At 35.3% G+C, this 15,114-nt stretch overlaps 1 protein-coding gene across 7 annotated transcripts in view; it reads right to left on the bottom strand.

Moving 5' to 3' along the window:
• Positions 1 to 11,120, bottom strand: part of RBFOX1 (RNA binding protein, fox-1 homolog (C. elegans) 1) — a 271,893-nt gene extending 260,773 nt beyond the window's left edge. For 6 of the 7 annotated variants that reach the window (XM_009324718.1, XM_009324716.1, XM_009324722.1 and 3 more), the window contains exon 1: positions 10,827 to 11,120. In XM_009324718.1, coding sequence (XP_009322993.1) covers positions 10,827 to 10,913 — 87 coding nt within the window. In that variant the 5' untranslated portion in view covers positions 10,914 to 11,120. The remainder of the gene's footprint in view (positions 1 to 10,826) is intronic. The other variant, XM_009324717.1, reaches the window with a different exon arrangement.
• Between the last annotated feature and the right edge of the window lie 3,994 nt (positions 11,121 to 15,114).

Raw genomic sequence — 15,114 nt, 5'->3', positions numbered from 1 at the left:
CCCCCCAAGTAAAATATAAAAGAACACTGAAATGCAATACCCACTGACATTTTTAGGTCAACACACTTTCATAGCGTCTGTATGATATTCTGATACAACAAAAATAGTCAATCACTGCAATTTTTTGAGATGCCAGGAAGACATGCTTTTCCAGAACGGCCAACTATAATGTGTTCAGCTACAATAAATATCACAAAATGTAAGAGTATTTGGTTCTCAGCATCTTTTTCAACAGTAGATGCTATCGTATCATTGGAAATGACAAATCCCACTCTCTGCATAAACACGTCATACATGATTTTAAAAGTCTGCAGGTCTACAGTGCCTTCCTCCCTTCACTATCAGTATGCCTCTGAAATCAAAAAGTAACTCACATTTCAGACATAATATGCAAAAAGAGGAAAATAGATCCCTGTAGTCATCATGAAGATTTGCCATCATAAAGCTGATTACAGTGACAATTAGACTGAATGTGGAACATTACAAGGCATAATATCACAAGCTTTTTAAGTCAGTTGGCAACATAATACCAAATGCCACTCAGAAATCAGATTTCAAGTGTTAGCATTCCTGAAATGCATATGAAATGTTCTCATGGATTGAAAGTTTCTCTTAAAGATATAGTTTACAGCACAGTGCATTGGGGCACAGACTCAGAGCTGTCAGTCAGGTCTCCTTATGTTTTTCACACAGTGACTCTCAAAAATCTACTGCAGATGAAAGTTCATATAAACTGCCTTCTTTCCAAATCTGTGATTCCCTGTTGGGAACATATTCAGAAGACTTGGCTTACAGTACAGGATGTATATACTGGGCTTAATTGTGCCTAACAATTGTCTTGGCCAGCGGAAAGCATTTTCAGATGGGAAATGTGTATGAACATCTGTTACGTTTCCCTATGCCTGATTTTAACTGTTCCTTCATGGAGGAAGGCATAAAAATCAAAACATTCACTTCTGCGGTAAAAAGACCATGTACTCACTTCAGTCAATCCAGCACAGTATGTCAGTTAAAAATGGTACTCTGAGAATCCTGCAATGGATTTATTTCATTTCCTATAACAGCAGTGTTCAAAAGGCTTGAGTGTTTTAACAACTTACGTCTACAAAATAATTCACCACAGGAGCCCGCAAAGACAGTTTCCCAGTACACATCGACCAACGCTGTCATGAAAGTGATCCATCTATTTCTTTTCTTACAGCATGATTAGTTTTGAAAAATTTCTTTGAATCATCAACAATTTTAGGTAACCTTTAGAAGTATTTAGAAGTAAATCCTTACACACAATACTTTTGTCCATTTTATAGTTAAGATTCTGAATGAATAAACAAACATGGAACTACACAGAGCCATTTCTGCAAGTGCTGACTTTTTTTAAAATGCATGACAAACGTAAGAACTGATTTGATAGGGGAAAATCAAGTAGGAACAACAATTTGCCAAAGACTGTCTGGTCTTTTAAGGAGAACTGGGCCTAACCCTAGCTGCTGTGTTCCAGTTAGCCTTAAATCCTCTTCTCTTACTGGATCCAACTAGTGATAACTGCTAGACCCTCCTCATTGTATCTAAGTAGTAAAAAGTAAGATGGATACTCATGTCTTAAATGGAAAGAGAAGACAAAGAAAACATGGAAGCCAGATTTTTAATTTTATAAGTTGGTCACAGACAGATTAAGATATTTTCAAGATTTCAGGTTTGCTTTATTCTGGTTTTAGAAGTAAGGCCAAAAAGACAAAAAAATACAGGTACAGCTTCGTGTCTGAACACAAGATTTTTAAAAAAAAAAGTAATTTATTCCTGTGTTCCAGACGGGGGTGGGGGGTGGGTGCGTGTGCTCCAGTTACACTTAATTTCCTTTAGTAAAAGGAAAGCTTGTGCTGTCTTTTCCATGGTCATGTCAAACCAGACTCTTGCATGACTTCTCGTAACAGAAGAACTTGTTCTATCTCAGGACAAGGTAGAAAAGATTGCTGCACTTCTGAAAGTAACATTCATTGGAGTGGAGATCAAATAGTGAAACCATGCTCTGTAGCTTGTACCTGAATAGACAGCTTTCCAATATAGGACAGTTTCCAGGTACCCCAAACTTAAAAATCACTTAGTACTAATTAGTTATTACAAATGCATAACAAAATAGAAATTATTTAAGATACTGAGGAGCAGACCTTTTCAAGTATGGTTCAGGCTCTATAGAATAAAACTTTGTTGAGACTCTGTTAAACTATCCTCATGGCTTTCTTAGAAATTTGTTTGTATACAAAACAGAAAATACAATCAGCACCCTCTTCCATCCTGTTTTTTGATGGCTCTAAGAAGTATGTATGTTTTGTTTTGTTTTTTAAATAACTGAAGCTAAAATATTTTCATTCTAACAGGGCATTGAAATATAGTTGTAGAGGTTTACTTTCTTTCTGTACCTCAAATGTTAGCAAGATCAAATTTCTTTTAAAAAATTTTATTCAAATAATGTTTTTCAGAACAACTCCAAGTCAAAGAGGAGAACCTAGCAAATGTGAGCTTATTTCATTAAAAATAGGCTTTTCTGTAGTTCTCAAAATATTAAAAATTTCTTTCTAATCTCTTTTTGCACAGACAAGATATAATACATCAGAGAAACAAAAGAAAAACACACTAAAAAGCTGGTCAAGCACTAAATCCACTCTCCTAAAAATAAAACAAAACAAAACCCTGTACACATAAAATACACATCCAACACTTAGAGAATAAGGAACCATAGGCGGGTATACACCTTCAAACTTTCTCTCACATAACTGAAGCAGGTCCCAGCTTAAGCACTCAGTTCAGCATCCAACTGAGCCTAATCACCTGAGCCATACTTACAGAGAAAAGTTATGTCTAGAGAGTAAAGAAGGACTTCTCAGGTTTACTAATTCACTAAAAGTCAGCATCTCACTGAGGCTAGCAGGGGAAAAAAAAAGAATGATTCATTTTGTATTATTATCTACAAGATCATTCACAGATGCAGGAAGACCTGCTTTCCCTCACCTCTAGTCACCTTTTATTTCTCAACTAAGTGTCATCTTTCTTGCTTTTGACCAACTACGTGGTTATATCTTTTAAAAAGCCTGACAGTGTTTGGTTTTGTTTTTTTTAAACCTGTTCTTATCACTCTTTGGAATTCTCTCCTATGTTCAGGTTCTGATTTAATATAATTCTAAGATTTTCTCTAGGATGGAAGACAAGTAAAATGTTTGGAAATTCCCTTTTTTCTCTTTCTTGCTCTCAAGTATCAACATGATTTGTTCTTAAAGTGTTTGAAACATGCTTGTATATAGTACCACTGTGAGTAAAAATGAAGACAGCTGATGCATACCTGCATAGCTGCTGGTAACTTTCAGAGAAATCTATGTTTTTGCATTTTGGCAGCCACTCTCTTACCTGGGTTAGATGTTTTGCGGTTTACATGTCTAAGATGGCTGGAGATACATTTTACTGTATTTGCTAGATATTAAAATGTTACAAAGTAAGGTGTCATAGACGTTTATCATAGTAAAACATTATATAAACAACCTTACCATTTTCTCCTCCATTACTTTTAAATTTTACTAGTTAGCATACAGGGGAGCATTACATGCTTTTGAAATAGTATGGCAAAGTAGGGACAGAGACAGAACAAAAGTGTACTTCTAACTCTACAAGATGAAAAAGCACTGAGGTAATGATCATTTCACCAGATTTTTAATCTCTCAGAATTTAAAAAAAACAAACAAACAAACAATAAAACAGCAGCATTCCGACCAGTTCACTGCTTTATGAGTATTTTTAGTTTTATCCTAATAAGAAATAAGTTGCTTTTACTTAAGGATACTTTCTAATAAAGTCTGAATAACATTTCCTTGAAATGCACAATTTTTTTTATTTAATTCAAAGGCCTCAAACAAAATCTTAAAAGGCAGAATACGAATAATTCTGACTCTTCAATAGGCAAGAGACTTTTACATTCTTCTCAGCTTGATCAGCAATAAAACAATACATAGATAAAAAAAAAGACATTCTTTATCGATTTAATAAAACCATCAGAATTAAAGAGGATTAAGTCATCCTCCAAGCTATCTAGCTCATGTATCTCTGGTCACTAGAGGAAGAGAAGGAACCAGGGTATCAGAATGTACCATAATCCACAATAATCTGAATCTCATGAAACACAAGTGGAAACTCTTGACACAGAAATTTACCTGGATCAAATTCCTATTATCTATTTACAGTGTTCATGACCTGTCACTGCACTAAAAAAAAACCCCAAATTTTTCAAATTATCTGAATGAACCATTCTCATGCTCGTAAACTTAAGACAGCTGTGATATCTAGCTGGCAAGTATTTAGCCAGGTGTGATTCCACTCCTCTCACCTAGTAATAGAACAGTTCAAATGCAATCCCCAATTACTTCAGCTGAAAGTATTTATAGTTTAAATTATGTCCTTACCATATTTTTTCCTACAACCTCGTCTTTTGAAATAGACATTTCATATATTTTTACAACACCCTCTTTGAAACCAGGTCTGAGAAAAGAGTTACCTGCATACTTCAGTTAAAAAAAGCAAGCAAGCAGACCAAATAAAACAAAAGATTTATTTTAACTGGGTTTCTAACTTTAGCTCATGTAACACAAGATAACTTATCAGAGGGTGAATAGGTAAAATATTCAAGCTAACACCATAAAAATAATTGTTCTATATTTAGATATACAAGCATATTTTTATATCAGTCATGTATCATTCTACTGAAAGCAACAGAACTTCAAAGTTGTGTCTCCTAGCATAATCTGGCTATCAGAATTTTTATTACTGATGATTATGCATGAGTCAGAAAAAAAAAAGCCAGCTGAAATTCCAGATCCTTGGAAATAGCTGTATCAGCTTGCTGGCTTCTAGTTAGGGAAGCCAAATTAAATAATCTGCTTTTACAGAGAGTCCAAATCTTAAAGTTTTGTCTTATTTAGGGGATGAACAAACAAATAGAACCTGTCCTAATGAAAGTTATTCTATCTATAGAAACGATTATGTTCAAACTCAAATGTCCTTTTATTTATTCCACTTAAAAAACATTGCAGAAGCTGCAGCCATGAAGGCCCAGATTATCCAGTTTCTTGCCATACTAAAACACTCCATTGAAGTGTATTATCCAACACACAAGTTAGTGACCACAATTATATATCATAATGTCTAAAATTCACTAATACTGATACTACATGCAGAAGTGGGACAGGGAAAAATTCTGTGTCTGTTGGGTGTCAGATGAAATCTTTCGCTTTTTTGCTGAGCTCAGAAAGAAGCCCTGACTATAACACAACATTGACTGAGCTGACAGAATAAGAGATAATGTAGTATTGGCCTGACTCATTCAAATTATGTTACCCATTGATTTCTGAAATAAAGGCCAGCGAGACAAAATTATGCAGATGGGAGGAGAAAATAACCACTTGTTTCTTAGTCAAACTAAAACTATTTCGAAACACTATCCTTCTCACTAAAAAAAGTCTTTTTGGTCAATGGGAAGACATTCAGTGTCATTGCCCCTCCCTCTCCCCCCTGCAGATTCACTCACCAGGTCTTTTACGATATCTGCACTTAATAGCAAGGAAAAAAGGCAGGTTAAAAGAAAATAAACTCGCAATAGCAAAACACTTTCAAGCTGTCTGTAGCCTCTTGAGAAGTGACAGGTTTCACAGAGCATGCATGTTGGCTACATTGCTTGATCCATGTATCAAAAGGAAAAAAACCCAAACAACTGAAGTTGTATTTTCAGGGGTTTAAACATTGACAATGGAATTTTTTTTGTAAACAAAGTAATACAGACCACATCCATCATTATCACCACCACCTTATATTCTCCTATTAAAAGCACTTTTGAAGCAGAAGGGAGAAAAACTTTGCAACTCTTTGACTGAGAGAAGAAATTTTAGATATACTCTCTCAAAAACAGAACAAAATATGTACTCAGATGAAAAGTGATTGCAGTGGTAAAACATGTTAGTCCTCCACTCACAAAGTGCTGGGAGTACAGTACTAGTAATAAGAGACCCTTATCACTTGCAAAGACAGAACAACACAATCAAGCCAGAATAAATCTGCATCTAAGGTAAACCATCTACTTACTGCATTTCATATAGGCAATTCAGCCAATGTAAACAGAAATTATGCGCTGCGTTCCACTAGATGGTAATCTAAAAACAACCGAAACAACTCTACACCACTTCAGGCAACATGGAAAGAACTAAAACCTCTCATCGTTTCTATTTCAAATGCATTATTCAGATAAAAACTACTGAATTACAAAAGTCCTTTCAACATAAGGTAACACAACATATCCACAACATTTTCCACAACTGGACTGCCAGAAAGTGAGTGTGATTTTGCAGGTAGCCTAACACACTAGCATCTACAAGTATTCTGAATATATTCACTGCTAGCACTTCCCAATACAGCACTAAAACAAGGATTTTACAGACGGGTAAAGATGGAACTGTGAAGAAGTCTGCACCACTACTTTTCACAGCATGTTCTAGGCAATTCTCTCACTTAGCCCTAAAATAAAATGGAACTGTCTCCACATTACCACTTTTCCAGTTGTCAGGCAAACACGCTAGTTAACCAGTTATGGAAGATCAGATGTTCAGATACAATCAAAATACCTTAAGAATAATTTAAGCTTAAGAATGATGTACTTAAAAGTACGGTAATTCCCAGCTTATTAAAATAGTTAATCAGCAGCCATCTATTTCCTACTTTTCTTCTACCCCCCCCCTTTACCACCACACAAATAAATAAGCAAATAAAAGCAGAAGAAAAGGTTTCAGCTTAGCTGGCTGAAGTCTTTAACAATGAACATAAGCTTAAACCCTCAGAACTCTTAGAGCTTTTCTGGTCACTATGCTAAAATAAAAGCATACTTTAAAAAATACTGACCATATTCAGAAAAAAACCATCTTTTTAATCTTAAATTAAGTAGCGCATTTTGTATTAAATAGAACTGTCTCCCTATTTAGAATTTTCCATTATTTTACTGAAAAGTCTAGGTAATTTCAGCTTTAGTGATTTTTATAACTCCTCTTTCTCTGCTAAATGGAAATTGAGCCACCTAAACCACCCATGTAATAAATAATTTAGCATCCATCATTAAAATGTCATATATTGCACTTGTGTTTTTAAAAGTATTTTATCATAATCCTAACATTCCAAGTATCCAGAGCAATTGCAAAGCTTTTGTACACCTAAAACACTCAAAGCCATGAAAGATGAAGCTAATATGGAGACAATTAACTTACTATTCTACAAAACATACTACTCCTCTATGAATTGCAAAATAGTTTTTTTGATGCTCCACTTTGTAATTTTAATGATAAACAGAAGTTCCTTTCACATGGTTATTCTGTGAACATGTCAGACGGTACATTAGCACACAGCCACACTTCCTGGCAGTAGGGCAATGGTCCCACACCCTGGCCGATGCAGATGGATCTTTTTCATGGGACACTCTACTGAATTCACTGCTTATCCGGACATAAGGGTTCCCCCAAGGGAATCAAATGACAGAACTGGGATATGAACCAAGGGTAGGATAAGAAGTCTTTTACTGGATTGCCACTTAATCCTCTACGGCATTTTTTTGGTCTCACCTGCCAGGAGAAGCAGCGTGATAGGTTTGACACAAAGTAGGCCTTGCTGTCCACAGCATACGCAGTTTCTGGATTGCAGTACCTGGTTTGGTCCTCATAGCAGTGTAACTGTGACAGCCTGTGAAGCCACCAGTACATCTTTTGTGCCAAGTCAGAAAACATCTCTCCACCCACATGAGGCATAATGCTATTTATGCATCATTTGTACTTTCATGTGATTTTTTTCCTCCTACAGTTTCACCCAGGAGGAAGAAGGGAGAGGAAAAGATATTTTATTTTTCTCATTTAAAAATGTGTTAAGAAATCATAGGCAATAAGACCACCATCATTCTAATAAGTTTTTAAAGGTATATTTATTTATTGGAAAATAAAACTAAGTTTGCAAGTATATTTAACATAATTTGATACATTTTTACATATCTGTAACACTGAACAACTACCTTCTCTCTCTCCAAGAACATACGCATTCCATTTTTTGTTGTCTCACTCAAACATATGATCTCAGTAAGAGGAATACAAATAATCTTAATAGAATAATACATGCAATTGGGAAAATACACATGGCTGTTTAAAGTGTTTCCAGAGAGGTATCCACAGTATCTGCCCTTTGTTGTTTGTCCTAAGTTTCACACATTCCAGTATTCTGTAACAAGAGGGTGTGACAAAGGCAAGCAGAGGATGTAGGATAGAGTTTACTGATGAATTTAGGAGGAGAGGCTGGAAAAGGCTGCACGTACACAGGATAAAGTAGAATAATACACAGCACTTGAAGGTGCAGAACCCCTGATGACTAACAGTCCTCCACAGAGATCTGAGCTCTCTCTTGCTCAACCATGCAAAACAAAACATAAACCCCTCCCCCCAAAACAGTCCCCCAAATCTCTATGCAATACTCTACACTGTTTTCATATGCAAACCTGGTGTAAATCCAAGGATTTGGATTGGAAATCATGGGGAATCCCTAATCAGAAATGCATCTACTTTCTGTAGAAATCCACACAAATAAATAAATTGAAATCTTATAAGCCTCTAAAATGACAAAACAGCCTCGTATTTGAAAATACTTCAGGGTTGTAGCTCTCAGCCTGCAACCCAATAAAAATATTTGCATAATCAGTTTAATCAAGGCATATTTTTGAAGAAAATTTCCATTAAAGTTCTGAACATTATGTAATTACTGCTTAGAAGAGGATGATACCAATATGTCTGTCAAGTGTCCTTTGCATTATTTATTTTGGATACTTTACTTAGGTTTACTCTAAGAGACAAACAATAAGCATTCTAGTACCATAAGCTGACTGCAGATACTGCAAATGCAGATAAAAACTTGGGGTGAGAAAGTGGTTAAACCATTTAATGTTCTAGTTCACCCACTAAGACAGTAACTCAAACATTTGTTTTGTTTCCAAAATGCAATTTTCAGATATGACATTAGGGAGAGGGAAAGAAGAGGAGAGACTAGAGAAGCATCCATATGAAGAACATTCTTCAACTGTACCTGTAAACATACCTATTTTTTTGTAGAACAATTCTTATTGCTTGACTATTTTAGACCTATGCTAATGAAGTAGCATAGGCCTGGATATATCTTTCTAAGGAAAGAAAGAAAAGCAAAAAGATTTGAAATAAGGCATCCCGAATTTTCAAAGGGCGCTTTCTTCTAATCTATCTGCTTGGATAATGCGTCCAGAGTGGCATTTTGTAATGACAGCAACTTTCCAACAAATCAATAGTTATTTAATTCCCAACAAGCTCTCGAGTCCATTAAACCTGATTACATTCACCCATTTCAGTTGGGTGCAGTTATTTTTCCTACACCAGCACTTAATCTATAACAGGAACTTATGAGAACTTTCAAAAGCAATTTCAACAACAATCAGCATAGAGTGAGAGGCACGATTTGCTTGTAATTAGTTATTGGACAGGATGGCAGAGGGTCTGACTGAGCTCTAACGTTCGACCTTCACCCCCAAATTCTAATGGATATGAAGGCCTGCTTGATGTGTTCAAGTGTGCTACCGTGTTTCACTGCATAAAAAAAAATAGCATCAGCTTGCATGTCCCAGACGACACAGTTTTTCAATACCTGATAATGGTCACTGTGCAATGCTATATTTCTATTTTAGACATATGTGTCTGATATTAAGCCTAAAGTGAAGAACACAACTCACAGTCTTCGATTACTGAATGGATCTACATGGAAAAAAACCTGTTTCATGCTGTGATTGCCCCTCTATGCCAGCTAACTGTTGTATTAAAGGAGCATAATGAATATTTGCCTGTCCTCCACAGTTAATTTGACTGATCACTAGCATGACACAGAAATGCCGTAATACACGTGTGTTTCTCGACCCTGTTAATGCATAATATCTGACTACTGCCATTTATAGGGTGCACTGTTTTTCATTTTGTCAATGCTTGGAAATGTTACTTGAATTCTTTCTTAATGTCTTCAAATACTGTAAACAATAGAATACTTTTTGCTTAATTAGCGTCTGTGTGATCTATTCATAATCCTAAATCTAACAGCAGAAAATTCAGTAGTACCACTTTTTGATAAAAATAAAATCAAAAACAGACAACACAACAACTAAATCTAGTAATTGCCAGTTAACTTCTAAAATACAAAACTCTCGCCTGAAGCAAGAGCTTACACTTTCAGGGCTCAAAAGAATTCATATGATGTGCATAAATATTCTGTGAAGGTGATATATTTCTATACACACAAAAACACAAACCCTTTTTCATTCAGTGTGACGCATAACATATGAATTAATGCATATTTAACACTATCCATATTTGCTGTGCTAAAACACTTAACCTAAACACATCATGGTAAGTTACTTTGTCTTACGACCTGCCGTGGGAATGCTGACTCCCTCAGAAACCTAGAATGGATAGCAAATCCTCTGCCCTGTGGTCAACCTCGTGAAGCAAAGGCATGAATGTTAAACAGCAGACAAATCAATACAAGCAAATATAGCTCAACTACATCATTTATTCAGCCATGAGAGATGTCAATACACAGATTAGGGTGATCCATCTTTTTGATTTCCTACTGTCTTCTTACTGACTACATGAGAGCTTTTGCCTGTATTAAAAGTGTTTGCTTTCTCAACCATAAAAATTCCAATTATTACTCTAAGTGCACTAGAGTTAAGTTGCTTGTTGGAAGCGGCCTTGCATTACCTGAACAAGTCCAGCGAAGTATGGTGCTGCCGGCAGAATCATTGGCACTCCATATGGATGTAGCAAAACTCCTTGAGACGACAACATGGTTTAAGTGATAGTATTACTCCCACTAAAGCTAAACACATCAATTGAAAGTTAGGGGAAAATCTATATACCAACTTCTTCCAAACTCAGAGCTAGAACCAAATAACTTCTGTCAGGGGCAAAGCCCACATCAGCTGTAAAAAAAAGAAAAAAATTGACGTCAGCAACTCTTAATGTTAAAATTTTCTTCAGAGACAACAGATAGAGACAACAGCTGCAAACCTAACTATCAAAAAAGGAAGGTGCTATTTTGGGACCAGCTTAAGTAACATGACTAACCAACTACTCTTTATCAGTTCAGATTTTTAAGTACTATACACATACAGATCAAACTCTGTACAGATCTACCGATTAGAATTAATTTTCCTATCAGTTCTGGCATATACATGACAACAGTTACTATTAGAAGCCATTTAAAAATAATCAGGTTTATCATGATTGCATAAATGTTTCCCTGTATTTATAAGCTGTTAAACAATATTCATGTGAGAGTTTAAACTTAAGTCTGTTACATTGGATACATATTCTGCTTTTTTTTTTAAACTTATTTTGAATATTTGAGCTAACTAATGCAAGCTAACTACTTCTATTAGCATAACCTATATTTTAGTGGCTTTTCTAACCTTTCACAACATCTATGTTGTTACATTTATCATAGCTTTTTTAAAAAGAATGAATTTGACCTTTAGAGTATTTCATATCTGTTCTCCAATTAAACTTACTCTCTTAGTGTAAGAGATAAAAGAGTGAAATTTAGGCTGTTTCCCCCCCTAAAAAAAACAGATTAGCTTTTTAATGTACTCCTTGCAAGACATTCTCTTCCACAGATAACCGTTTTTACTTTAGACAAAACATACTGAGTCATTAACACCTGTTTCATGTGCAATGTATCCTCTATTGCAGATATGACTAATGACAAGAATTACAATTGAGCAAGATTTTTTTAATTCAATAAAGAATTAGTTAGGTGCTTAAAACTTCATGTTACAAGTCAAAAAAAAAAAATCCTCTCCTACAGTCCTTGAATAACCAGGGTGCTTCACATCACTAATTTCAGCTACTTGATTATGTTGCATAATTACTTTTCCAGATAACTAATTGCAGACAAGATTTGATGTGATACTCAATTATTTAATGTCACATTCTGACCATCGTGAAAGGTTTTCAGTAATTGATTCTCATGTATCAAGGCAGCTGTGTTGCATGATTTAGAAATCTACCTTAGCAGCTGCATGTTGGCCCTCGTTACTATCAGCCTTACACCGTTTCTAACTTTAGGTGTTGAATTGTGACCCTCTATGATGGCTCTTTTGAGAGACTGCCAATGAGGACAGCAATTCTCACATGATGAAGTGATGTTTACCTAGTTCCATCTCCTGTTATAGAATCACTTCACTTTTCAGTTGGGGATAATGCTGTTCACACTGGTTATCTGACTATGCTTAGCTATTAATCATATTTCTGGCTCTTTTCTTATTAAGGAACAGAACCCTGCAGTTTAATTATTAAGCACACAGTAGGCTGACACATCATGGGTTTTGCCAAAAGATTTTCATAAATTCCAATACAAAACCAGTTATTAACTTTCATACAGAAATATATAAACAAAAGGTATATATGAGAAAGTGAGTTGCCATTACAACTCATTTAAAAGTATTTCATTTAAAAAAAAATGATAATTTTAACTATTACCTATTTGTTTGGTCTAACACAGTGAGCTGCATTTAAAGAGAAAGAAGATTTCTTTCACCTAGGAATGGAGATTATAAAATGGATTCTGCAAGCTTTAGTCAAATGACTCCAGTGGGACAACTGACATAAATAAGGATTGGTAAATTGCTCTGTAAAATACCTAGTCATTTTTTTTGTTTTGGCATGTTTGTATTTGATAAGATGTTAGAAAACCTAAAGAGAAAGATGATTTGTACAGGGAAGCACAGGCTCAAGGGAAGCTTTTCCATGATCTGTTTTGGGACAGTTTTTGCTTAACATTTTCATTAATTATTTTGGCAAAGGCTGATGAAATTTCCTGATGACATAAAGTTGGAATGTACTGTCAAGACTGAGAAGGATAAGAATATTATATAGAAAGAATTGCTCAACTTTATGGACTGCATTAATAGAAGTGGGATGAAATTCAATAATACAAAACATAAGGTCATGCTTCTGCTAATAACAGAAACTTCAGTTCTAAACTCAGGAGAAAGAAAAGCAGGACCTCATTGCCTCTGTTAAGGACTTTGAGCTGCTGGTGTGATGCAAATATGAAAAGGCACATTATCAGTATTTCCTAATTAATTTTATTTCTCAATTAATTTCTTAATTTCTTAGAGGTACTTCCAATACCATACAATTCTCTTCGTCCACATTAAAAACAAGGTCAAATTCAACTACAACAGCTGTAGACAAAGTCCTTTTTGTGTTCTTCAGGGAAATGGAGCAACTATGTTGTCACAGGAACGTAAGAAAGTTTGATTTGTTTATCCTAACAAACAATCTGTGAACAGGGAAGAAAACAGTAGGAGGAAGAGACTGTTTAAGCTAAGGACAATCCTGACAGACTAAAAATCAAGGAAAAAGTAGTTATGAATAAATTTAGGCTGAAAATATTTTTCAAGTTATTTTTTAAAAGTATTTTGGTGTTGGCTAAGTGAGGGTCTAGAACAGCCTTCCAAATCCACAGTAACAAAAAAGGATAGCATATAAAAGAAAATTATATGATGCCGATAGTAGCAGTAGCCTGAACTCAGCAACTTACAGGAGGACCGTTCCAGTCCTTTGCAAGCAGTATAAACATTCAAGAATAATGAAAATACCAAACGTCTAAAAAGCATTTATAGTTACTACATTGCAGATTGTAATATATAAAAATAATCTTTGAAAATAAACTGTAGTTACCTGTTTTAATGAAAGGATGCTTTGCTTGCCTCACTATAACAACATGCTTCTAAATGTATAGCCGTATGGCACTCCAAATCCAAGCTCTGACTTTCTGGTTGGGCTCTTTGATGATGTCCCATGTGTGCACCAGCTACCTAAGTTCGCACAAACCTCTGTGAATCAAAACCACAGAAGTACAATACAGCTTTACTCGCATCTCCGCCCTGTGCCAAATTCTGAACTTATGCCAATGCAACTACATCAGCTTCACCAGTTTATACCGAGATATTCGTTCTCCCTCCCAGCCACACAAAAAGGAAATTTGTCTTAAGTTTTACAGTTCACTGTTAGTTAGCATTAACGGTCACTCCTGTTCTGCAAGAATATACTGAATACATGAAATTTGACCATAAAGAGTGCTGAGGACTCAGAAAATGAGCCAGAAGAGTATTAAACATGCTAATAATTCTGTTTCACTTTAGCAGGACCTCTAGCATGGTTAAGATTAAGCATGAGCAGGAAATAATTATAAGAGGAACTTACATACTTTTTGTGCATATGCACACATATACTATATTCCATGAAGGAGATAATTTAACACATGAAATTCTAGGAAATATTTCAAAACTTTGGCTCTTCAGTCACGGATCAATACTTCTTTATGGCACTTTAAACATATAAGAAAGCAGCCTCTGAGCTGAAGGACAACCTGATCTAGTTGAAGATATCCCTGCCCCTGGCAGGGGGGTTGGACTAGATGACTTTTAGAGGTCCCTTCCAACCCAAACTATTCTATGTTTCTATGTTTCTATGAGCCTAAATGTTTTTGCTAGTACAAAGCCAGAATGGTCAGCACCATGCACATCAATCACCTGTCTGAAGCCACTGATGGTGACAGTACTTACTTCCTGACTAGTCCGGGATTCTTACTCCCTGCAAAAAAGTAAGTATGTGTGTGGGTAGAAAAGGGAAGATCATCTATTTTAAACAACTATACAGCTTTCACTTCCATTACATTCTAGAAAATTATAATGCTGTTAGAAAAAAATGACATGCTAAGCCATTTTCAGTATGCTAATGGAGGGCATGTTTCTTGCTGCTATCTGTTTCCGTTTCCAAACCCTTTTTTTTTTTTTTCATTAAAAATTTCCAAGGATTTTCTGAAACGGAAAACTTATTTTAAAAACGAAAGACAGGAGAAAAGAACAAGAAAATAGATGAACACTAGTTTTATATATAAAATATACATACCCCAATAAAATATACAATCTTATTTGTTTCATGTCTGCAGAATTTTGCTAAAAGGTAGGTATTATTTATG

Source organism: Pygoscelis adeliae, unplaced genomic scaffold (genome assembly GCF_000699105.1).
Source record: "Pygoscelis adeliae isolate BGI_AS28 unplaced genomic scaffold, ASM69910v1 Scaffold85, whole genome shotgun sequence".
Taxonomy (NCBI): Eukaryota; Metazoa; Chordata; class Aves; order Sphenisciformes; family Spheniscidae; genus Pygoscelis; species Pygoscelis adeliae.
Note: the sequence above shows the minus strand (reverse complement) of the source record. Positions and strands in the feature narration are given on the sequence as shown.